The 25,555-nt window shown below is 40.9% G+C and overlaps 1 protein-coding gene across 16 annotated transcripts in view; it reads left to right on the plus strand.

Moving 5' to 3' along the window:
• The window catches only part of Eph (Eph receptor tyrosine kinase), a 107,574-nt gene that overhangs the window by 55,907 nt on the left and 26,112 nt on the right, over positions 1-25,555 (plus strand). For all 16 annotated transcript variants that reach the window (XM_087410752.1, XM_087410753.1, XM_087410757.1 and 13 more), the window contains one exon: positions 10,179-10,258. In XM_087410752.1, the coding sequence (XP_087266878.1) occupies positions 10,179-10,258 (80 nt within the window). The remainder of the gene's footprint in view (positions 1-10,178; positions 10,259-25,555) is intronic.

A 25,555-nucleotide genomic window follows, 5' to 3' on the forward strand; every position in this document is an offset into this window, starting at 1 on the left:
TCCATATGCAAAGAGCGCCACTGGCAGGAGAGGGAAAGGAAGTTGAAAGATAGGAAATGAAGAAAGAAGGAGAGAAGAGATTCTATATTGAATAATCTCACCTCCCCCTCCCCCTTCTCTCTTTATCCCCCTCCTCCTCTTCTCTTCTCTATCATTCTCTCGAGGACCGCTTGGTTTCCTGCGATATCGAGAGAGAGAGAGAGAGAGAGAGAGAGAGAGAGAGAGAGAGAGAGAGAGAGAGAGAGAGAGAGAGAGAGAGCCATTCTCTAAATAATTGATTTAACATGTGTATACATTATACGCAAACATAATAACGCTATGTAAATGGTAATTCCACCCATGCGACGCTGGTCCATGGCGTGGGCCGAGTTCAGAACCACGTCCTACCATCGCATCCGTACCCCCTTTATCCTCCCCCCTTTAGCTTCACTGCCGCCTTTCTTATGCCGCCCAGTCGGACCCACGTTAGTAAGCTGGGGGTCTGCGGGACCCCGCAGAGACGGGAGACTGGGGGTTAAGTTACCGAGCACCTCATATTTTTTCATCCTCCCGGGGAATCTTCCCTTTTCCTCTTCCCTACTTTATTTTTCCCCTCACTCGCCCATCATTGGAGAAGGGTAATTTCGTCTATGAGAGATTCAGAGAGCTACTTCCGCGATCGGGAGGATTAGGAAGGGGTGACGAAGCCTGACGCGATAAATGAAGTCGAGGAATAAATTTTGGGGTGGAAATCTGTGTATATTATATACGTTAAGATTCTATGTACATCTAAATTTTCCAGCCTGATGATTATGATAAACGTTGTTTTAATTACTATGTTTATCAAATTCCATTTTTAAAAAAAGAGAGAAAGAAATGTATTTTAAGAAAAGAAAGAAATATAATTATTTAATGTACATTAACGTTTAAGGAGGTTCTAAGATCAATTACCTTTTATTCTTATCTATTATTAGTTACTTTCTTAAATAGAAATGATAAAGATATATTCAATAGAGTTCTAAGAAAAATTAGACTCTAGGATATCTTTTTATGATATCTTCTTTTCCTCAATTTATCTAGTAACTTTATTTAGCCAGCGTAGATATGAAAGTCATCACAATCTATGTATCTATATCAAACTACGCGTTGATTATATCACGATCTCTTTTATACAATGCGGATTAGACTGGGGATCCCCATTGGGACATATGCGTAGCTCGCACAATGAGTCAACGACACTCTGCCAAATGATTCGAGGTATGATATACCGATACTAAAGAAGGGATGCACATAGATGGACGGTAACGGATGAGTGAGGATTGAGAAAAAAAAAAGAAAGAAGAAAGAGAGAGAGACTTAAAGAAAAGATAATTGATAGAAAGAAGAAGAGAGGGGCAGAGAAGGATTCTGACAAATTGGAAGGCTGTTAAAGCAAAGGCACGGAGGCGTCGCTCGTTGGAGCTGAAGGAGAGAGGAAGATTTCTATACATTGGACGAGAGAGGGAAAGAGAATCCGGGAGAGAAAGAGAGAGAGAAAGAGAGAATAAGTCGGAAAAAGACAAGCTACGCGACTCTCGTGTCACGATGGGCCTCGTAGCAGCATTTTTAGAGCCGAAATAAAGTGGAAGAACGAACGTACACCGTCTCTTGAATATCCGCTGGGCGCGCGTCGGAAGACGTAGGTGGTCTCTCTTCTTAGCGTACCTCTCTTTCCGTCCTTCTCTTCTTCTCTCACTGTCGCGTCGTTCTCATTCTCGTTCGTTTCTTCGCTCGTTCATTCCGTACTCGTTCGTCTGTACCACGCGGCTGATCTACCGAACGAGTTGAACGACGAGGCGCAAATGCTAGCAGATTATAGGTGTGGAACTCTAGATGTACCACGGTAGCGCGAAAGCCCGCCATATTTCATCTAATAACCATCATATTTAAGAATTATTACTCTAAAATTACTATTCTAAAATTAAATGAATCATATATTTAAGAATTATTACTCTAAAATTACTGCTCCACTTTAGAGTGGAATCTAATTCTAGAGAGTAATCTATTAAGTGTCAATATTGAAAAAGAATGACTCAATTGTCAATTTTTAAGAGTTAGATTCCACTCCAAAGATTTCAGAGAGTAAGCTTACCTATTTATTTATTCGTTTATTTACTAGGCTTATTTACTATTTATCGTTTACTTATTGATCATCAAGTAAAAAATCGCGATCGAAATAGTCAATATGAAAATTGTCGGTTTAGATGAAAGGATTGTGCTACTCTAGAGTTCTAGTTAGGTGAACGCACATACGTCCCTGCGAAACGTGACTTCCTCGCTCGCGAAGACCATCCGGACATCCCAATTCTCTCCGAGGTTCTCTCATCGCTGATCGATCGTCGCGTGTATGTGACGATTTGCAATTCAACTCATCAACGTCGGCGCGATGCCCAACCGTTTAGTGTCGCGATTGTGATCGGAATGACTGAGTAATCAAAATGTTCTAAGAGAAATTCCAGATAATTAACGAGAACATAATTTATTTAATTATGAAAGAGAGAGAGAGAGAGATAATCAACTGTAACTTAATTTTTTTTAATTACTTACCATGAAAGAAATAATTGCTTCTTTAATTTTCGTGTCACGTTCAATTTGAAAACATCTTCATTTATTGATTGTAGCTATTTTTAAACGTTTCGCGTACCATCGTTGATTCACGAAATACAATAATAGTCGAAGTCGATCGAGCGGTACAATCGACTAGACCGACTATTTCAAGCGGATATTTCGTTAAACCCTAAGAATCGTAGAGCGAAGATGGAGGCGAGATACGAGATGGAAGCGGCCTCACCCGACGCTACGTACAAAATGCAAACCGCGGGATAAAGATGGAATCTGGATAACGGTATCAAAATCTGAAATACTTCCTCGATGCGCGAGCACGATGGGAAACGCGAGCGACGTTACGGTGAGTGTAACGTCGCCCGTTCGCGTTTACGTGTCCATGCCGATCTTGATGAAACCGGTGATGATCTTGCTCCTCTCCGAGAGAAAGAGAAAGAGCGAAGATCCTGGAAGCTGCGCACACACGAAATCTCTGTTGCCGCTCGTGAGAGTCGGGCATTAGCGGGAACCGACACCGCGGGTGGGTTTCGGTGAATGATAACCGCGGAACGGTAACGATATTATATCGTTGTGAGATCAGGCCCCTTAATCTCGTTGCGTATGTGCGTGCCGTGCGTGCGCGCGCGTGCGGAAGACGAAAATCGTAATCTTAATCGTCTTCGTGACGGGCAACAGGTTCTCTTGAGCTCGCGATTCAGTCGTCCGTCTCTTTGGATATACAAGCGCGAGGGGTCGACCCTCTTATATGTAAGGACCGTACGGAAAGAACAGGCTGGTTACGTCATTCACCCATCTCCTTCTTCTGGCAGCCTGAGCTATTGATTTATCGTCGCGAGAAACGATTTCTTTTATCGTAGGGAGGATGAACGAGTGCGCGAGTCGCTCTCTGATTAGAGGTATGCATTGTGCATCGATCGACGGTTAATGGACGGAAGGAGAGAAAGACAGAACGGTGTCGCCTTACGCAAGCTAGATTGGAAGTCACGGGAGATAAGCTGAGCAGCCGACGTCGGCAGCCGAGCCGATCAGGGTCGACAGATCCCTGAAGGTTTGGACTTGGGAGACGAGAAAAAGGAGATTGGACCTCGGCTCTCGCGCGGTGTCTCTTTTACCTCGTTAACTACTGACGCGATCGTTTGAACCGAAACACTATATGTCAGGACGTAATTTCAGTATTTCTTCAATATAAAGACTGTCAATCTTGATGTAAGCTACCTGAGTTCTCGGATATAAGTTGTCTGAGTTTAATTGCGAAAGATTCGGTATCCAAGTAAAAAAATTAATCAGAAATTGACTGGCTTAAATTCTGGCTTGTTCGGATTGTAACTAGGCAGTAAATTTAACCAATTTCTAAATCAGATTTTCCTAGACATTTTTCTGGCAAAATAAAATTTTTTAAAATCTCTTTTCAATTTATTATTTTTTATTAAGAGTATCTAAACCTGAAACAACTGTTATTAATTAATTGTAATTTTTTTTATTATGCTTTAATTTTTTTTCTTACTTATTGCGTTTTGAATTAGAAACCACGATTACGAGTAATATACAAATGAACAATAAATTAACACACTTTCTTAAAGGATTGAAAAACTTAACTTATAATAATTTCCTTTTTTTTTTTCAAATGTACAATTAATTTTCTGCAATTGACAAAAGATTTATTACGAGTGTTTATACTCGGCTTTAAGACTTACTTAACTTTGTCGAATGCTTGCGTCTTTCATCGATTATGTCGATTTCACTGTCACAGACGATGCGAACACTTTGAGAGAAATCTAACGCTAACTAATTACCACACCGCTGTATCTAATCGAAGTTAAACCATTCAATATTAGATTTGCATCCGTAACACAGTTTCTACTCACTTTCAGCAAATGTGACATAGGTATACCGCGACGAATCAGCTTACTTCATAGATAGTATCGCGAAACAAATTTGTATTAAAACGAGGTCGACTCCCAAACTGACTTGAAAACATGTGCATGAGGGAAAGTACGGCGTACCGTCGGATACCACTTCAGTCAAGAAGAGTTTTATAAGTGGGGACTTCTTTCGCCGATCGATAAGATCAGATTCCTCTCTCGTTTGAATAATATGAAAAATCGAGATGGATAGATAAATGGAAGAAATAAGAGGAACCGTGCTGGGTAGATTCGGGAAAAGGGGAGGGGTGAGGACCGCGCACAGAGGACCGAAAGGGCAAGGGACGAAAGAGGGGTGGAGGGAGGGGGGAGGGAGCAGAAGGGCCGAAGACGCACCATCGGTGGAGTGAGTTAGTGCCGGCGGGCAACGCTATGCATACCGTCACACCCTGCGACACGCTCCAAATTTGAAATTTAAATTCGGTACCTCTCGCGGGACCACGTTGTACACCGGTTACACACGCACACACGGACACTCGCCCACACGTACGTGCACGCACACTTACGGTGAGAAAGATCTATGCATGTTGCGAGCGTGCATACAGGACGTCTCGAAAATAGTTTCAGACGATCTCTATGCCGAAAATTTCGTGTAATTAAAAGTTACTTAGCATTGAAAAGTAAGAGGTTTCCATCAAACGAAAGTAATTACTTATAAATATGTAGACGGTAAAATTTCACCTCTCACTTCGTGGTTTCAAGGGTATTCCTGTAGTAATAGAATTTTTCTGAAAAAAAAATTACTCCTCAAGGTACATTTGATCATGTTAAAGAATTTAAAAATATACCGTGTCGTCATACAAGATTTTCCTAGAGGAAAGATCGCGTTGAAACGTTACGTAGAAATGTAATTGTCAAATTATTGTCCCTTTTGGGACACCCTGTGGAACACGGACGACGAATGTTTGCGAGAACAGGATGGAGCAAAAGGCAGGAAGGATGTATCGTCGTTTTCACGACGACCGACCTGCCCGTTAAGTCGTTTCCGCTCGTCGGTAAACACACGCGGGAATAGTAATTCGAGACAGGGGCTCTGCGCCGTGTCCTTTCACCTCCCGTCAACCCTCCGTTCTGCCTTTCCTCCCACAACTAGTGAAGTTGTCTCGAGTCGTGTATGATTGTCTTGTCTGCTTGTCGCTGTCGATCCACAATCGCGTCGAATTCGGGAAGGGAATGCTCTTTCAGGATGAGCTTGTTTTCTCGGATGTCAGCCGCAAATCGGAGCGTGCTCTTTCACCTTGCATCTCATGCATTGTGGTAGCTATTGTCAGATCTCATCTTGCTCTTGAAAAGAGTAAGTATACATCGCAGGAAAGTCTCCGGAACCGATCAAATATGTCTAGGAAAATTTTTTTCTTCTTCAATTTTAATAATTTCAATTTCAAATTTCATTTACTAGAAACGTGATTTATTGATAATTTTCTTGAGTGATATTTAAAAAATTTTTTTACTATAATGGAAATCATTTTCCTAAAGATAATTGCGCGATGTCTATTTCGAACTTTTTGCATAAAAATATATTATTACTTCTTGAAAAAAATTAGATATTAATAGTTTCTATAGATGTGTCTTATGACATATTTTACTTACATTTTAACACGGGATTCAATTAGAGTATATTTTCAAAAGTTAGAATAAATGATATTTAAAGTTAGAATAGATAATATAGAATCTGAAGGAAGCGGTACTTTCGTCTAAGAAAATTATATATGTTCTTAAACCTTAATAATTTCAACGTCTACTGCAAGCATGTTATTCATTGATCACTTTCTTAAGCGCTACACATTTCTAAACTTCTTTATTATTATGGAAAGTTATCCGATATACGATAGAGTGCACTTGAACGTTCGCGTTACTTACGTCCAACGACCGCAGAACATTCTGCAAAGTAACGGTTACATCGCGCTGGCATTGCCCGCGAGATGATCGACGTCGCGACATCATATTTTCTTCCTGTTCGTTTACCCGCAAGCTTTTACCGAACGTACGTAATCGCATTTTCCTCGGTTACGATCCAAGTTACGAGAGAGAAAGAGGGAGCACGTCCATAATTTTTTTTTCTTCTCCTCTCTTATTCCCGCCGCTCCTCTTCTCGACATTCCACGACGACACACGCCGCGAGTGGCTCGCGTCATGTGACACGTGTCCAACAGGCGAAGGCGCATAATGCACGTGTCGCACGCACGATACGTAACACGTAACGGCTGCAGTGCTGCACCGGCATGTGACGGCCGCCGCCGCCGCCGCCGCCGCCGCCTCCTCCTCGTCATCTCGTATACCGGCGGGCTGCTGCACTTTCTCTTTTCGCGTCGATGATCGCGCATCGTAGATGCGGTCGACCAGCATCGAATCCTCAAACCACACCGTTATCTTTCCCTCCGCCGTGCGTGATGCCAGGCACTTGTGGCGAGGTAATCCCGAGGTACAGCATTAGTCGATCAAAGTTCTGAAATTTATGCTAGCTCTAAAATGAACCCTCGAAGGATAAGTGTCAAACTACATAAATCAAGGTGTATTAAAAAGCGTGTGTCGCAGCAAAAGTGAAGTCGCAGTGAAAATATGACACAAGTATATATCGGTACACGGAAAGAGAGAAGATAATAGTTTTGCAGTATTTAGAAGTTTAGCTTAAAATAAATATGTAAGATGACGCTCCAGATGATTACTAGAATATTAAATCTTTTATAGAATTGTTCATCGTGTTCTACAAAATCATTTTCAGATCTGGATCTAGAACAATTTTTAGATACTTCAGCAAAACCATTTTTTCAGGTCTGCATCCAGCAAAATTTTTTAATACTTCAGCAAAACCATTTTTTTCTGTGTAGAGATAGAACGTTCTAAATCCTCCTATGCTTTATATATTTGTTTGATAAAAATTTGATTGATTTTATTCTTTCTCCTCTCTCTCTCTCTCTCTCTCTTTCTCTCTCCTAAAGAAAATTTGTATTCAATTTTTAATAACATAAAATTGACTTCAAATCGACCGTTACGATCGATCGTGGATAAAAGGAAATGCAACCTTTATAGCCTTTTAAACGAGGAAAATGGCCAGCGCTTGCGGTCCCTTTAATAGTCGCTATAGTGATACGGTTGAATAGTTACTAAAACGTCATGACAGTCGATTGAAATTGTTGCCAGAGTCATGCTCGTCGAAATTATTACGGAGTACTTCGGTACATCTCTTTCCGCGGTCATCTGTGCTAGTAACTATAGTTATCTTATCCCGGAATTACCCTACACAGCTGGTGGTGCAGCGATATAGCTATATGTGTATAGATTGGAAATGGCTAAGAGTAAACTCGATAGTTTCTATACGGAGACATATCTTTTTCTTACGTGGCTCAAGTTCATTCGTGTCACTACGTAGTATCAGATCGATCCGAGAGGTTGTGAGGTTTGTCATCCCATAATTCATTTCTTCGTACGTTCGGCCTTCAAGAAATAGATATCTTCTTCGATGTAACGCGTGACGAGAAGGTGGAAATGGCGCTGTCTAAAATGTAAATTTGAAGAAACATTATAATAAGCGTAGCGGATTGAGTCGGTTATTCGTCGAGTAAATCTCGTCAGTATTAGAGAATAATCCTGAGGTCAATCTGCCAAGCTTTCTGCGAAGTTTATTAGGAGCGATAAAGGCGATATGGAAGGAGCAAACTCTCTCTCGGATCTTACTCCGTGAATTCGATTGTGCGAAGACGCGCGTGCCTATATATTCCAAGTTCTTCACGAGAGCACTCGAATTAGATCGGCACGCTGCAGTGCAAACTCCACTCCTGCGAAATACTCTTCACAATGATATGGCTTAGAGGGTAACTGATCCCTCGGCTTAAAATGGAGTATCCCTTTTGCGATATTAATGCTCGCCGTTATCGAACTCTCGCGCATTCCAAAATATAGGTACACGTATCCTATGAAACGTCCGTGCAATACATCCTTTTATTTAGATAGAAAATAAAAATTGTTACAGCAACAGAGAGAAAGTTTTATTTTTTGCAATTTAGCTTGGAATCGCCTAAAAATTTGTTTAGGTCTCTGTTGGACCAGAACTTCGTCCCAGATTAATCCCAAAGTTACATTCGGCACAATTTTTTTTTCTTTTTTTGTTTTGAGCACGCGATCTGTCGCTCACACTCTGCTCCGCATCGATCTGGATGCAGCGAGATAATTGCAGTTCGCGCGAGTGCCTCTGTCGATTCAATCGGCAGGATGGGAGGTCGATGGGCGAGGAAATGGAAGGGAAAGGGTCCAAAAAAATGGTATAAACAAAAATGGATTTTAAAGCATACCCAGTTTTCACCTTTGAGATTCTGTGCTGTCGGAGATGAATGGATGAGAGTGTCGCATTCGCGTCGCGCTTTGGTCTAGAAATTTAAAGACCTGGTATCCAAATAGGAACTCTAAGGACAATCATTATTAGAGACCAGTGATACAGTAAACCTAGTTCAATGTAGGTTTAGGCGAATATCGCGAAATGAAGGAAAACTAGAAGAAGAATTAAATGACTGATGGTGATAAAAATAAAAGGGGAGGAAGGAAGGCGCGGGAAGAACATAAGAAAGGAACGATGAAAAGGAGATACAGGAAGGAAGGAGGATGGACGTGCTGTCAAGGCTGAAAAGAGAAAAGGTGCTGGAGATACAAAGAACGCGAGGCGAAAAGAAGAGAGACGAATGGACAGAGGAGAAGAGAGGAATGTGCTAAGCACGTGGATGAGAGGCGAAGAGAGGAAGAACGGATCGACGAAAGGGAGAGAGGAGAATCGAGGGTTGGTGGCGGGCCCAGACCCGGTCGATACGACCACTACCACCAACATCACCACTGCCACCTCTATACGACGAGTATGAGGCAGGACAGAGCGCGGAACTTGGTTCTTGCGCGAATGCACCGATATAGCGGGTCTTTTCGTTTTTTTTTTCCAACCTTACATGTCTCTCTTTCTCTCTCTTTCTTTTCCTCCTTCCTCTTGCCTATCATCTCTCAGTATTTTTTCACCCCTCGCATTTTCAACGATCCGCCATTTTCAGAGGGAACGTACTCCTATAGTCTCATCTCTCTTCAGTGGGTGGATTTCCTCACGATGACTTTGGCACGTATACTTGCTGTCTTTCTCAAGATAAGCTCAGTCAAGTCTGGTTATTGTTTGAATTTCGTATCGTCTTCTGTAATTGCACAAAGAAAGAACGATTTTGCTCAAATATCAAAAAATTTAGATAGATGCAGATCTGAAAATAATTTTGTTGAATTATTAAAATAATTATATAGGAAACTCAAACATAACGATGAGCAATGTTGTAAAAAGTTTTGATTTTCTAACAACTAGTTTGTGAGGCTCCTACGTAATTAGGCTAACAAAGTTATTTTCAGATCTACATCTGACTAAATTTTTAGATACTTCAGCAAAACTTGTTTTTCCATGTAACATTGTGGCGTGTAATTATTCTGATAGGTGTGTTGATTGTACGAAATAAGGTAATTGAAGGAATTGCATCATGGGAGTTGATGAAAATATAAAAAAGAAATTTGGGAATTCTTTAAAATTATTTTTCTCTGCTTTTTATAAGACACATTTTTTTATCTTATAATTTAGAAAGAAAAAAATGAACAATATTTATTATAATTATTATGATGTTATTTCAAACTACTAACATCGCATTTTCTTTATGTTTGCAGTTGTTCTCTTGGACACGACGACGGAGGAGAAACTCGATTGGACGAGATATCCTTTCGGGCCTCAAGCTAACACTCCTGGTGTAAGTAGATTAAAATTTTCATCGCATGTTATAGAAGACATCAAACTTCTTAAAATCTTAACGTAAAATCTGTGTTTTTTTCTCTCTTCGGTACGAAGGAAAATTATTCATTCCGATAGCTCGACTTTTTAAGCGATACAAGCATCGAGAATCCGAAAGTAAGATTCGCCCTTCCTCGATGTGAAGAACAAAACAATTTCTTAAATATCGCGAATTTCCACGGAAATATTCGACGTGCCAACAGCAACACGGGGAAATTCCCGTCGACGTAGGAATTCCGCTCGCTTACTCGCGCGCACGCTCGGCATCCTTTTCTGCGTGGCCAAAGGGAAATATTAAAAATGTCTCAAACATAAATTAATACTCTCTCGCGAGGTCGTTGCACGCGATTCAGGAGCTCTCTCTCTCTCTCTTTCTCTCTTTCGACGATCGTAACAAAGGAACGCCTAGATGGAAAAAAATTCCAGGATCTCCCGACATTTTCTTCTCTCTCTGTATTTTTTTGTTTTTTTTTTTATTCTTCTCTCGCGGAGTGGAGAAATCTTTTGGACCTCTGGACTGGCCGGGTTCCGGTGGGTACCAGAAGCACTTTATAGTCTCGGTACGCACGCGGCACATACGTGGGCTCCCGCTGGCCGATGCGCTCTCTCGGCGCCATGTTTGTTTTTCAGTTGTTAAGCGCGCAGCGGGCCGCCAGACAGGTTTAAATCAGCCTCCACCTCTCTCCGTTTCTCCTCTTCTTCTGCCGATTCTCTCCTGCAGCATCACTCCCGCCTCCTCCTCGTCCTCCTTCGCGCTCCACGGTCGGACCGTATGTACTGCTCGGTTCGTGAGTCAGTCCAACCGGGTAACAAATTGCTTTTTGTTTGAACGGACAAATTAGTGATACAGCCGCGCCGGCAGAGGTGCCGGCCGAAAAGACGGGCCGGAGAAGGGAAAAGGAGGGACACGCTACGGTGTTTATTTAAACATCGTAGGCACCGAGAATGCAGTTTCGCGCACGGGGGACATCCTCCTTTGTGACCCTACGTGGGTGTCGGCCACGGATATCTCGCGTTCGAGCCTTTGGCTCGATCATGACGATAAACTGGCGGCTTTGATTTTTTTCGCGACTCGACAAACTCATTGGATATCTCCAAGCTTTGTTGTAATTTTTATTCTATTTTTATTATATCCCTCCATTATTTACTCTATGCTTTATCTTCACTTGATACTTTCGTAATATACTTTCGTAATATTTATGCAGGACGTCATTGTTTAACGGAGAAGGCAATTTGTCTCTAAAAATGGATTTAATAACTCTTTGCTCGTCATCAAGATCCCACAAGCTTCTTGCCTCTTTCCGTAAACTTTTTATTCTTTATTTATTTTATTCAATTGTCAAAAATCCTTTTTTCGCCCTCGATCATGAAACGATCATGAAACGATCGAATGGTGCTCGTACTTCTTTTTTCACTCCTTTCTCTCGCAACGTCGATTGTTAGTATCGCAGCGCTAATCGGCCAGCGTAACACTCTGTTTGAAAAGGTTCTTTGAGACTGCTGTTGATTTTTCTGGGTGCTAAACGTTCGACGCGCCTCCCTCCCCCCTGAGAGCCTCTCCCCCACCCCCGCGCGCACGAACGAAACAGACCGAAGAGGGATGGCTACGCCGGCGGACCACGCACGGGTGTCCGATCTTCTTTTTTTCGAGAATGACCCGAAAAAGAACGCTCTCGCTACACGCTTCGTTCTCCGTGAACCACTCGAGTTCACTTTGCACCTCCCATTCCATCTCACCCGTCGGAAGTGCTACGTCGAAATACACGTTTCTCTCTCCCTTCCCTGTCTATCTCTTTTTCTCTTCCGTGAACTCTTAAGCGCACGTGCTCCTCGTAAAAACGGCCGCGATATTAGTTACACCTACGAGCCTTTAAAGTTCCTCCCAAAGGTTCGTCGCTAAGTATTCTCGGCGCTAAGTGTTGGTGTCCGTATACGATTCTCGTCATCTATTGACACTCCAAACGTCTTCCTCACACTGGACAAATAAGATTCAAACGTGGACGACCGTTTAACTTTAAAATATGCGTTAATAATATGAAATCGTGGTCCCAAATCGATTTTTCAAACATTCCGTCTTTCGAATACTGATGCTTATCGGCGATCTTCCGTATTCAATCCTGACAAGTCGCCCGCTCGGAATTCCACGTCTTGCACGCGTTCCGCAGATCGATCGGATGAACGACAAGACTTGTCCATTGCCTGACGATCATAGATGACGAGAGGCGATGTTCCATTTCCCAGGTCGAGGAATTCACGTTTCACGTGGTTCCCCTCACTATATACAAGGAATGCGTACGTCAACGTACGCGCGAACTAAAGTGGGGAATCCTCTTAGGGTTAGTCCAGGCCTGATCCGAGACCTTCCTCGAACGATTCTCTCCAAAGGAAGTTGCGTCGCCTGAAAAAGCAAGATTGATAAAAACGAGAATGTTCTCACGACTCGCCCTAATCAGTTTGCTCGGACAGGAATTAGCGCACCTCTCACGCGCATCATTATTTTCGATCATGCGTGACAGGAAATTTATTTCCGAAGATGAATATTTTTCCCGAGAGGATCCGGATCCAATTAACCGCACACCACACGCATTAAGTATCCAACCCTGCCATGTCAACAAATAGAAAGACAACATTCTTGTGCGGTGACAAGCGAGGAAGAGTGCAAAATTATTTCTAATTGAATTCACTTTGATAAAACGTATTCATTATTTAAGAGACATCTAGATTCTTCGTTAACTCTTAATTAAGCGCAGAGATCAAAGGATTATATACTTACACTTTAAACGCACGTAGGAAAAAGCGATCGAGACTTTGTGGATGCTCTTCTGTCATTTTAATCATTCTTCTCCGGTCGGCATTAATATCCCGAATACGATAAGTACGCGCCCCCTTTTACAATTGATAGCAGGGTAGTTATTAATATACAAGTAAACGGAATTAGCTCAGAGTATTTGAGCAAGTCGACAGAGGGAGGACAAGGCTCGGAGCGAAAAGATGATGCTTTGATGCTGGCGGCGAGGGTCAAAACTCGCATAAAGGGCCAAAGATATACGCTCATGCTCTATCGTTGTATTATATATTCTATCTCGGTGCCCCTCCCGACCACGATAACTTCCGACGAAAGATGCGGGGAACATACCGCTGGAACTAATTAAGCGTCCTTCTCACTGACCCCGTAGCTTACTTCGCCTTGATTTAAATTCTGTTCCAAGTTTTTAATTTCATTAGTTGCCAGAAAGAGAACCAGAGAGAGAGAGAGAGAGAGAGAGATTTCCAAGTATTTGTATTTTGACTTTTTAACGAACCGAATAAAATATTTTTCCTGATCTTCTAAAAGAATGTATAACTTAACGAATTTACCATATCGTAATATCGATAAGTAAGACCTTAAGAAAAATAGAGCGAAAGAAGAAATCGAAAAACTTTCTGTTGAAATACCAAGCCACTTTAGAAAAGACTAACGATGGCGCTCTTTGATTTCGTTCTCGCCACTTTACTTCAAGCTAATTTCCATGCTTAAGAAGTCGTAATCCGATCATGACCGTCGAAATGAAGAAGTTTCGCTCACCCTTTGAGAATATCGACTTGCACTTGGCTGAAATTCGATAAAGTGAGCGACTCGCGAGAATTCAACGGATGGAGAAACATTCCCCGGTCTAGCTGTTTCTCAGCGGCGCGTTTCAATATCTTTTGATATTTCCGTGGGAGGTCAATCGTCGAGTCGGATTTCTGGCAGTAACGATTTTGAAATCGGATCTAGATTTTCGTCTCGCGCGTTTCGTCGAAATTTATTCTATGAATAGGAAAACGGGATGCGATGCGATCGCGCGCGCACGCTTAATGGGAAGGCGAGAAACACAGAGGCCATTGGTCCATTGAGAGTAACGGTCTCTTCCTTCCACGATCCTGTCCGTCGATCGTAGTCGAAGGCGAATGCTGGTGATTCCATCGGAAGATCTCTTGCCGTTCTTTTCATCCAAAACAATTTATTGTCCTACTACGAGCCGAGCTCGTTTCCTAATGTCACGAATGTCACGATCAATTGTAAGAAAAGGAGGAGAGAGAGAGAGAGAGAGAGAGAGAGAGAGAGAGAGAGAGCCGACATTTAGAAAGTCTAATAAACATGAAACAAATTTAGGGAAACACTGTTCTGTGTGTACTTTTATGTGTAATGTCTCATTAAAGTAAATTATTGAAGATTCAAAGGCCATATATAAGAATTGTAACGGATTTTTGAAGATATCAGAAGAAAATTTACTGATAATAGATTTCAAATTGATACGCCGAAAGATTTATCTCCACGAAGATAGAAACAACTGATAGTCTTAATTCCAAGCTTAATTCCTGGCGATCCTTAAATTCTCGATTATAATTCGGAAACTTGTCGGTACTTTTGGTTGGGAAAAATTTATTGCAATTTGATAACAGAATTTGCGCTTAAAATATTGTTTACAGTTTCGAATTAGTCTTATCGAATTGTCGATTGAATAATTAGTGATTTACAGATATGTCATTTAAGTGGGAATTTAAGCGCGAAAGCGAATCACGATATGGAGTTTAGTGAACTTACTAGCAATATCCCAAGTAGAAAATTGGCCAGGAATTCTGGTTACTGACTAATTTTCACTATCTGGCCAGTTTGGACGACGTTTATTTGGATAGTAATTGGGCAGTAAAAGCCAATTTTTAGCTCATTTCTTCCAGAAATTTTTACAAAATTTAATGTAAAATCTTTCTTTTTTTTTTTAATTTATTATTTTTAATTAAAAGTATCTAAATCCGAGACAATTTTTATTTCTTTTTTTCTTTTATTTCTAATTGTAATTTCTAATTGTAACTTTTTATTACATTTCAATTTTTTTTTACTTACCAAGTTTTGAACTTTGGGGACCTCGGGATGAGCATCGCTTTTATGATACAATAATAATGACTCCGATATTCGCTGAACAGCATCCACTTTTATCCAAAGTATATTCGGGAACTTGCCTGCCGAAAAAAGAACGCCTTCTCGTCATCCCGCTTCCGTTGAATGTTCATGGTAGCCGAGTTCATTCTGCAGCTGATGAAACGTGGCTGATCGCGGTCGCAGTTCCGGCGAAAAGACCTGCCCGCCGTGATTCGCACGTGGCACTCAGGCTTCTATCTGACCGTTTCATCTTCCGCTTCCTTCATCTTCATCCATCCTCGTCTTTCACCCCCTTCTCGTTGTCTCCCTCTCCGGTAGCCGTCTTTCCTCCCGTTCCTCTTTTATCTCTCCTCTTACCGTCTTTTATATCACCGGCTCCCCTTTCTCATCATCTCCATCTCTCTCTCTTTCTCACTCCGGCTATTTAACCGCGCCCGTATCTGCATCTAAATGCGCTCCTTGAATGCGAAATTCACATAGTGATATGCGACTCGGGTAACTGTGTCTTCTTCAGGGACTCAGATGCTCAGAAAATCACCTTCACAGAATGCGACGCGACACTCGCGAGAACATAATCGTCATGATTACCTCAATGAGAACATAACGTATATACGCACAACGTAATTTTGTAATACTCTGAAGTAACTAATTTTTCCAATTTTTTTCGAGTAATTTTTTTTGATTCTACAAAATTCGGTACAACGGATATTAAAATATCTACATATACATCTATATATACAGTCATGAAATTAATTGTCTGAACAGAGTGTTCCATTATATATCAACGATTTCTTCAGACTTTTCTTCAATTAATGTAATAACCCACTGATTCCACAATGAAGTGTCTAAATATAAATACATAAATTATTAACATAAATATATTAGTATAATATAATAATAATATATTGTTACTACATAATATATAGTAGTAACAATATTATTGTATAATGTATCAGTCTAAATATAAGCTATTAATTCTGTAACGCATCCATAAAACCACAATTTTTAACACCCGGATAACAATTGAAGAAATTGTTGATGGCATATTATTCGGATAATTTGATAATTGCATATCTGTAGTTTATATCTTGTAGACAAATAAATGTATGTGAAAAGAACGTCAACGCAGCAATAAATATCGGGTTACTTTTCGGGCCTTATATTCGGGAATAGACTAACTGACTATTAGCTAAATATTTATTAGCTAGATAAGCACATCTAATTTATTTTCCCCTCGGTTCAGGCTTGTTTTGAGAACTTCGCCCAGCATCGACGTTATGAGTATTTAAAAAAACATCTTCATTTTCTGGCCGGTGGCACGATTCATCGGGGAGATTAACTGCACGTAGGATGATTATTTAAAACCATCTTATCGGCGGTGACGCCACTCGTTCGGATTCCTAAGCCTTTCATTTAACTACTTCTTCTTCTATCGCTCATTTATATCTGATTAGAAAGGAGGCAGAGTTCTCCTCTGTCGTTCGTCGAACTTATCATCTCGAGCGGAAATTTAAGACACACTTGTCGCATGTATAGCCCTCCTTAGATTGCACATGTACTTTATGTACATTTCGTAGCGGGAAACGTATGTGCATGAGAATGATTTCACCAATCACCTTCGACAAAACCTTCGCCTCAGTTTCGCGCTAATGCAATCGCATTTCCGTTTCTTCCAAGTAGACGTGTCTCAATGTGTCCCTCTCGTTTTGATTCATCGTCTCATATCGTGCGCTATCGTGCGAATGATAATAAAGAAAGCGACCGACCACACGATAGGTGATTGTGACAATCTTTGATGAATCATTTTTTTATCAGTAAACGCGCGTTTGAAAGAATCATGTTTCCGATACCGTATTCCAAGTAGAGAAAAACTACACATGAAATTTTGTTTTATATTTAGTAATGCTTCAAACATGTTCAATGAATCCATCAACTCCAGATACTTCGTTTCTTAGGGTTAAATATTCGATCGGCTGGCCATAAATTTTACACAGGAAAATTTGTGTTAACACATTTCACGTGTTTCAAACAGTCCACTCAAATATTTTTGTACTAATTTAACACGAGACGAATATATGTTAGGAAATAATACAAATATTATGTAAAAAATGGCATTTATAATATGTTAAATCAACGCATTTTATTCATTTATCTTTACATTAGAATTTACATTAAAAAAATATTTTTATGTTATTTGCTTATTTATTCGTAAATTGTGTTATTTTAACACTAAAAAAATGATCATTTGATATCAATTGATGTTAAATTAACTCTCTGACATGTTAAAAATTCAACACAAATCTTTAATAAAAACTTGAGTGGATCATTTCTACACAAATACAAACTGTTTTTTACTGTATGTCTGCGAACCGTTATCCATGCATCAATACGACGTAAAAAGTCGAATGTAAAAGGAGAAATATGTCTTTGATATATATACGTATATATACTTAAAAGCGATCGCTTCACGTACACGCACACGTTTAACGGGAAAGTATTGAACGCGCGAATAACGCGCGGGAAATAGTAAAACTTGTTCTCACGGAAACGTGTCGGCGAGTTCTCGAATTGCAAAACGGCCGCGCACCGCCTCGTAAAGTGTCACTAGAGCTGCGCGCATCGGGACCACCCCGTATAATCAAGGTGCCTCTTTTGCATGCAGGCGAAGCTGCACGTAAACGAACGAAAAGTATCGATTACGGATTTCTCATCGAGTCTCCGCGGCACACAAAACAAATCGCCTGCATCTTTTAATTGCGCTACTCGGCGACACATTTTGCGAAAGTTATTATGGACTTTTATTGTTTTTCACACCTAATTTTTTTTTTTCCAAGACAATCTCAAAGCCATCCCGTTTATAGAGCAGCTTATATTAAAATATTTAAAACTATGTCTCGCACTTATTATGTTTTTAAGCCAAAAGAATGAAGAAGTTTGGAAGTGATTATTTTTAGCATTTTTACAAAAAAAAAAAGTTGAAGTTAATGAAGCTGTATATATTATAGACTTGTATCTGTATTGTATATAGAAATGTAGTTCATTCATTATATTGAGATAAATTTATTATGACAAATTACAGATATAAGTAATGCGATTTATGAGGAATTAAGGTCACATTGCCGTATAGTTAAACGGAGACATATACGGTCTGCGTGTAATTCGATAAGATAAAGAGCGAGAACCATAAAATTTCATATCCAGTGAACATGAATCACATCATAAAAGGTAGATTTATTTTTGTCCGTACTTTCTCTCCCTTTTTCTCTTTCTATCTACTTCTCTTGTTAACCACTCGTCGGATAGTTTAAGAAAATTTGCCTCCATTCACTTATCACGCAACGTAAAACCATTAAATTAAATTGACGTGGCGAATCATAAAAGCGAAACAGTCGTTAAATATTTCTAAATTAATTATTAGGAACTGAGTGAGTCGTATATTCTCATTTACGTGCATGTAATTTTCGTGTATGTAATAAAAAACTTTGATCATTATTAAAAATTAAGTGTAACATTTCCGAATACGGACAGCTGGTTAAAGCACATAATACTGCACAAAAGGGAGAAAATAATCGTTCGATATTATCCTAATTAGAGAAAATCGGTTGAATCATAAAGGATAGGAACGATGCGATGCACCTAATAAACTTTACGTGCATATGACTTCTCGAAGCCAGACGCGTTTTTCATGTTCGTTAATCCTGCGTACTAATTATACGGAAGCCAATCCAATTATTTGCCCTCGCCGGCTCTCATCCTCGGCGATCGAGAGCTATTTATCCGGAGCCAGAAAATCGCGAGCCTTCGAGAATCCGCCTCGTAAATTTCTTTGTACGCAAAACGGGATCGGGCACTCTCTTCGTTAAGTAAAAAAACGGCGTCGGCGAACTCGCTTTAATGTAATAAACAGTCTCGTTACGTACAAAATGGTATTTCATATACATGAAGCAACTTATTTGAAATATTACTTATTAGAAGATATGTTGGAGAAAATATTATATAGTGGCAAAGTAAGAACATACATTCTTTCTTTGACAATGCTTCTATATATAATAGTCGCTATTTCCGTTACACGGAAAGAACGGTTTTGCTGAAGTATTTAAAAATTTAGTTAAAAATACAGGTCTGAAAATAATTCTGTTTGGATTTATTAAAATAATGTAAGACGACGAAATTGATTGTTAAAATCTGTACGTAGAAAGTAAATTTTTAAATACAGCTGTTCTCTCTGTGTATGTAATTTAAAAAACCAGACGTAATGCCGTTCTATCTTTACGCAAATATGCACTTGGTATATTTTTTTTTCTATTGTATGTAACAGGCGAATTCTATTAGCACGTGCGATTCGTTTCAATGCTTGAAACAGACGGAATTCTTCTCGCGTTGTCTTCGTCACCACGTCGAACGGTCAGGAAATCTCCGGAATTCCGTTTTCGCTTTCGCTCTTTTCTCTTCCCATCCGGACGTCGGAGATAGTCGACTGACCTCGCGCGCGGAACGAAATTAATGCTAATCCCTTGGAATTAATCCCACGGGCCGAATGATTGAATGGAGGTTGGATTATTCTGGTACGCGCCATCGGTCACACGAGTTGTGCAGCGCGGCAAGCCGTTTCCACCCGGATTAATCACCCCCGGTGCGCTTCTTTTCCTACCCGATCGTGGGGCTTTTTTCCGCATTTTATGACCTCGCGGGTGGATTACTATCGACTTTTTTGAAAGCGCGCCACCGTGTGCTTTGACAAATAATGCATGATTTTTCCTGACCTGCCGCGAGGCATTTCATGAGGGAATTTTTTTTTTTTTTTTTTTTTTTTTTCAGAGTTTCGCCACTAGCTGACGAATGTCAATCGACACCAACGATTTTTTTTTTTTTTTATAACACGAGATTATGGCAGTTTGGGCTCGATTTTAACACTATGATAATTTGAGTGTCAGCGTAGCACTCAAATTTTCACAGATCATATATAGTAGAATTAAATCTTTCTCAGTTATAAAAAACATAATCTAAAAGAAATATGAAAAGTATGGTATAATTTTGTTGTACAAAGAATATAAAGTTTTGTTGAAATTAATTCAAAGAAAAATTATAATGTAAATAATATGTCTGTAAAAGATTATTTATATCTTTAATATAGTTGTAATATTTTTATCGCGCTGTCTGATATTAACTGATATGGTGACAATTTTATTTTATTAATTAGATTACATTACGTGATGTGGCTTTATTATAAATTACGTTACGTAAATTTAAAATTATACACTTGAGTTGAATAAAATAACGCAATTTTTGGAATAATAATTAAAGCCATCTACCACACTTGGAGTTGAATAAGAAGAATCAATGAGAATATAAAAGATACACTTGGGATTTATCATATAATTAAAGATAGTACTCGAGTACCACTCGAGTCCAACTTTTTACAATAGCTCTTTTTCCAGGAAATTTAAAATAACGTGACTAGATTGTGCACAGTAAGATTAATTCACATTAATAAATCGTGCGATTCTCGTAATTTCGGTTCTCAATAATTGTCCTTTGTTTCTACAACGGGAGATCGTTTTATCTGCTAACTATGAGGATGATTCGGATGATTCGGTGATTCACATCGACGAACGTGCAAGCTCCTCGCGGTGTTATCTATTTATTGATAGTGACATTGACCCGTGCGATGATCGTCGTCGCGCTCGCTCATCGGATCATCGCCGCCGATCTCGGCATCTGGATGACCGATCTCTCTCTCTCTCTCTCTCTCTCTCTCTCTCTTTCTGAGTCGGGAACTCGGGCGTCGAGTGACTGTGCAGGTTGAAAAAGTCGTCCCTGCCCCACCCTCATTCTCATCGTGTTCCACGACATTAACGATACGACGGGAGGACGAAACAGACGAATGATCGTTTATTAGAACTGATAGCGTTTTAACTGGCTGAGATATTTCAGACGAGTGAACCGACAAGAAGAAAGCCGAGGACGAGGGAGGAGAGATCTATAGCCCATCCAGTCTGAACCATATGTGCGTCCGTACTCTGTATATCAGTGTGCGTGCGGATACGAGGATGAAGCGTGGGCTTGAATTCTGTCCGATTAAGATTTAATTTTTAAATCACGACCATTCGCTCTCTCTCTGCCACGAATCTACATGATTGCCGAGACACGTGCCATCCTGCAAAACGTGATTGCGCTTCGTTTGCCATTCTCTACGACCGCAATATCTATCCGGCGGTGTTTATTCCTGCAGGGGCGAGATTTCACGACAGATGGTTGAAACCTCGATGACGATTTGTCGATGTGCTTCAACGATTACATTCGATTGGACAAATGATTCGTACCATCGAGCAAATATTTGCAACCACCGACTGTAATAACGTGCACATTTTGGTTTTCAATTTGAAAACGTCGAAGTCTCGTATAGAATGGAATGAAAAATCTTTAGGCGACATATGCTGAAACATAAACATTTTGAATAGGGAATGGTCTAAGATACATTTATCTAAAATACATTTGTCGTGAGTGATTAATGATCTCTTTGACAGAAACTCGATTCCTTTGAAGAAAATTTCTTTTAGAAAAAGAATCTTTTTTTTTTCTAGAATCATTATGTGAACCCTATCGTTTGTGAACCTTGATGAACCGATCCCTCATAGATCGTGGACGAATGCCGACCTAGCTCAAGTTTGTGGCCAGATCACAAATCGTCAATGGCTGCATAACAGTCGTCAGTTCCTGGGAACCAGCGCACGCGCAGCATTATGTATGCGTGTCAATCTCCATCGCCGCTCGCTCCTTCCATTTTCATGAGGATTAATAAAAGCCTCGTCCAACGGCGGGAACTGTATATAGATCATCTTGTGTAAATATTGATTCCCGGTATTATCGCCCCTAGAATTGTACGACCAGAAATTTGGGTGTTTGATACTGTCATCGAGCTGTCATGTCGCTTGTCAAATGCGATACGGATAAATGTGTCTATGAAACACCTCAATTACTATGCTCTCGTGCACGACTAGTCGTGAATAGTGGAGTTATAATTTGGTCTTTTTCCAAGACCAAATATTTCTCTTTTTGCGCTTGAAGCGGAACAATCATAAGTTCGTACTTATATCTTATCTTAGAGAGAGAGAGAGAGAGAAAATGGGACGAAAAGTATTTTAGAAAACGTAATTAATGGAATAAAGCTAATTTTCAACAAGACATCAAGACAAGATAAAATTGTCTTGTACTTTTCTTACTTTGGACTAAGAAAAACTCTGCAGGATATTCTTACCTTTTGTCGTTTAAAGGATACCATCATCGAGTGACGACAAAAATTACAGCGTCTTTGGCTTAACTTTCATGCCGCGAACTGGCTATGAAGAATGAACGGGTCGCGTCGTATTCGAGAAACGTGGATGCGTTACTCGCAAGATGCAGCGCACCCGAAAGTAGTTTCTAGGAATTAAAATCATAAAGACGGGCTACCACGGTGAATACGAAATCTGCGGCTACCATCTGTTTCCCAGGCGAAGACGGGCGTGCCGCAGGTAGGGCTCACCGCATCGCAGTGGCATAAATCCGGGCTTATGATGTCGTTCCCCTTTTGACGGATCTCGAATTCACGATGAATTAATGGGATCGCGTGCAGAATACGGCAGGGAGAAGAGGTCGAGAAGCCATGGCACGGCCGCGGCAGGGTCAAACGCGGACCGGAAGATGTACCCGGGACCTCGTCCGTCGCCGCATTTTACGACGCCAATTGTACGTGAGCCAGGTTGCAGACTCTACTTGCATAGTCGATGTCGCGTTTGGTGCACGCCGACGGTGTACGTGCATTTCTTTACGGCGCGATCGTCTTGTCGTCTTTCTTATCGATCTACCCGATGTGTTCAGCAAATGTCGGCGGTGTGTCTGGTGCTTTCTACTTGCTCGTTAAATTTACGTGCGAGATTTAAGGTTTGTAATTAATTTATAGTGCGATCATTAACAGAACAGAAATAATCAAGTTTATTAAACCCAGCTAAGGTAATATTTTTAACAATAAAATTATTTACCAGTTTTAAGATGCTTATCATCATCAGATATTAAGATATATTTCTAAGATGAACATCAATATTATTAAATTGCTTGTCAATTTAATTTATCATATTACTCTCCCTAATTTTGTTAAGATTGTTTTAAGGCTGAAAATTAAATTCGGCGCGAATTATTTTAACCACTAAATCCAGCAGTTTATAGATCTTTTATCTCCTATATTTATGTATTCATATTACGATCTTGAAAAACATTTTATTTAATAAAAAATTTATAAATTAACATATAATATATGTATACACTTGACAAGTGTATACATATATAATAAGTTCCATTGTTAGAAATTATTAAATTAAGCACTTTAATCCATATTTTTATCATAATTTCATTCCCTTTGACTTGCAAGAAGTATAAGGTAAAAAAAGTTTGATGGAGACTGGCGGTACTTTTTCAAGCGTGTCCTGCCTACTGACGAGGTATCTATTAGGATGGCAAAGCCTCTTCTAATGCATCTGTACGTTTCCCATTACGATTCGGCGCGCGTGGGTTAAACTAACGAGACTGGGCGACTGGGAAACGAGGGTGTGCGAGGACGAGGATTTCGTGCGTAGGGACGATCAGAAGATGAAGACAGAGAAACCGCCCGGGTGGTAAGAAGGAGCACGATGGAGCGAGAGATAATTTGGAAACGACGGAAGAGAGCGAGATGCGAATGCGTTAGCATGTTGGCGAAGAGGGAGAGGAACAGAGGGCGAAAAGCGATGTCGGAGAAAGCGGAATAGAAAGGGAGAGAGGGAGAGAGGAGATCGTTCCATGGTTGAGTTTCCATCTCGATTGGCGCGGTTTCCATGACGACCGGTACGTGACCACGTTGCCCATGGGGAAAACAGCGGAAAGAAAGGGGTTGCAAGCTGATGGGAGGGAAGAGGGTGAACGGCGGGACACGAGAGTGTCACGGGCGCAGCGACTCCTCCGTCCTACTCGTCTCCCTTTCATCGACTTCGTACTTCGCGCCGAGAAAGGACGACAAATAAATGGGATACAGGATACAGAGATAAGAAGAAGAGAGGAAACGGTTAAAGTAACCGTCAGCTCACGTGCGAAGCGACCGACTCTCGGAAAACTTTACAGTCAGCAGAGGAAGTCTGTTAGTCAGACGGAACAGATTGCGAGTTATCGAAATTGAATTCGTCAATTGTCGGCGGGACAGTGTCGCTCTTTGAAGCCAGCAGAATCGATAGTACGTTCTTCCTTTGCTTATCCAACAATCTCTCGACCACCAGACTAGCATCGTTCGTAGTAGAGATGCCTCAGCTGTGTCACATTATCGTGAATAATTTGAGAGGCTACTAGTTATAGACATTACCTTTTCTACTAATTAGTATGTACTAATTAATACCGTAGTACTGAACCCTGCTATTAGTAATTAATGTCATTACGTTCCCTGTGACAGTACAAGCCGAAACTTTTATCAGCAAATTGTATCATTAAACTTCGTGAAGCGTAACTTTTTCTTACACGATCAGATAATATGTAGGAATCGCGAATAAAAAGGGACTTTGTAATAACTCGCGTAATCACTGATCATGCGACATTTAACGCGATGCACGAGAAAAAAAAAACAACGATTCAAGTGCGTACTAACATCGGCCGACCCTTCGAGGGGCTTTCCTCTTTCTCTTTCTCTCCTCCTCCCTCTCCCCCCCCCCCTCTCTTTCTCTTTCTCTGTCTCCATAGCGGTGGATTGCCAATTTGTCGGAGGGTCGAACGGTAGGATTCGCATTCGTGCACTTCTCTCTACCCCCTCAAAGGACCTCCAGCAGCAGAGAACTATATCCCAAGCTCTCGGCATGCCGCTCGTATACGCGCGCGCACACGCGAGATGAAAATCCACACGCACGTACGCACGCAGGATCGATGATTCATCCCGGGGAGCCAGCGTTGCCCTGAAATAAGGAGCCCGACCGACCGACCGACCGACCAACCGAGAGCGGCGACGAAAGAGAGAGAGAAAGAGAGAGGTGTTCCGCCAGCTTTTCTTCCCTCGGCGCGAGAGGCGCATACCAAGCGTTCTTTGGTAGCCGAGGGTCGTGTGGAGGAAGCGGAATAGAAGTGACAGTCAGAGCGAAAGTCAATTTGGAAAAGCCTGACTGTGCGCCTCGAAAAGAAGGGAAGAAAGGTGCGAGCAGGGAGCCTCCGTCCGAACGGAACGTACATCAGGAACGCTGATCGACCCTTCCTCTGCTCGTCGCTCGTGCGGTACTTCACAACGTCTCGTCGTATCGGCAACACGTCGTATTGAAACCCTCCCTTTCCGAAGAAAGCTATTCTACGTCTACGTCAGCTTGTTGC

This window comes from Acromyrmex echinatior, chromosome 10 (genome assembly GCF_024713525.1).
Source record: "Acromyrmex echinatior isolate Ae372 chromosome 10, ASM2471352v2, whole genome shotgun sequence".
In the NCBI taxonomy this organism is placed as follows: Eukaryota; Metazoa; Arthropoda; class Insecta; order Hymenoptera; family Formicidae; genus Acromyrmex; species Acromyrmex echinatior.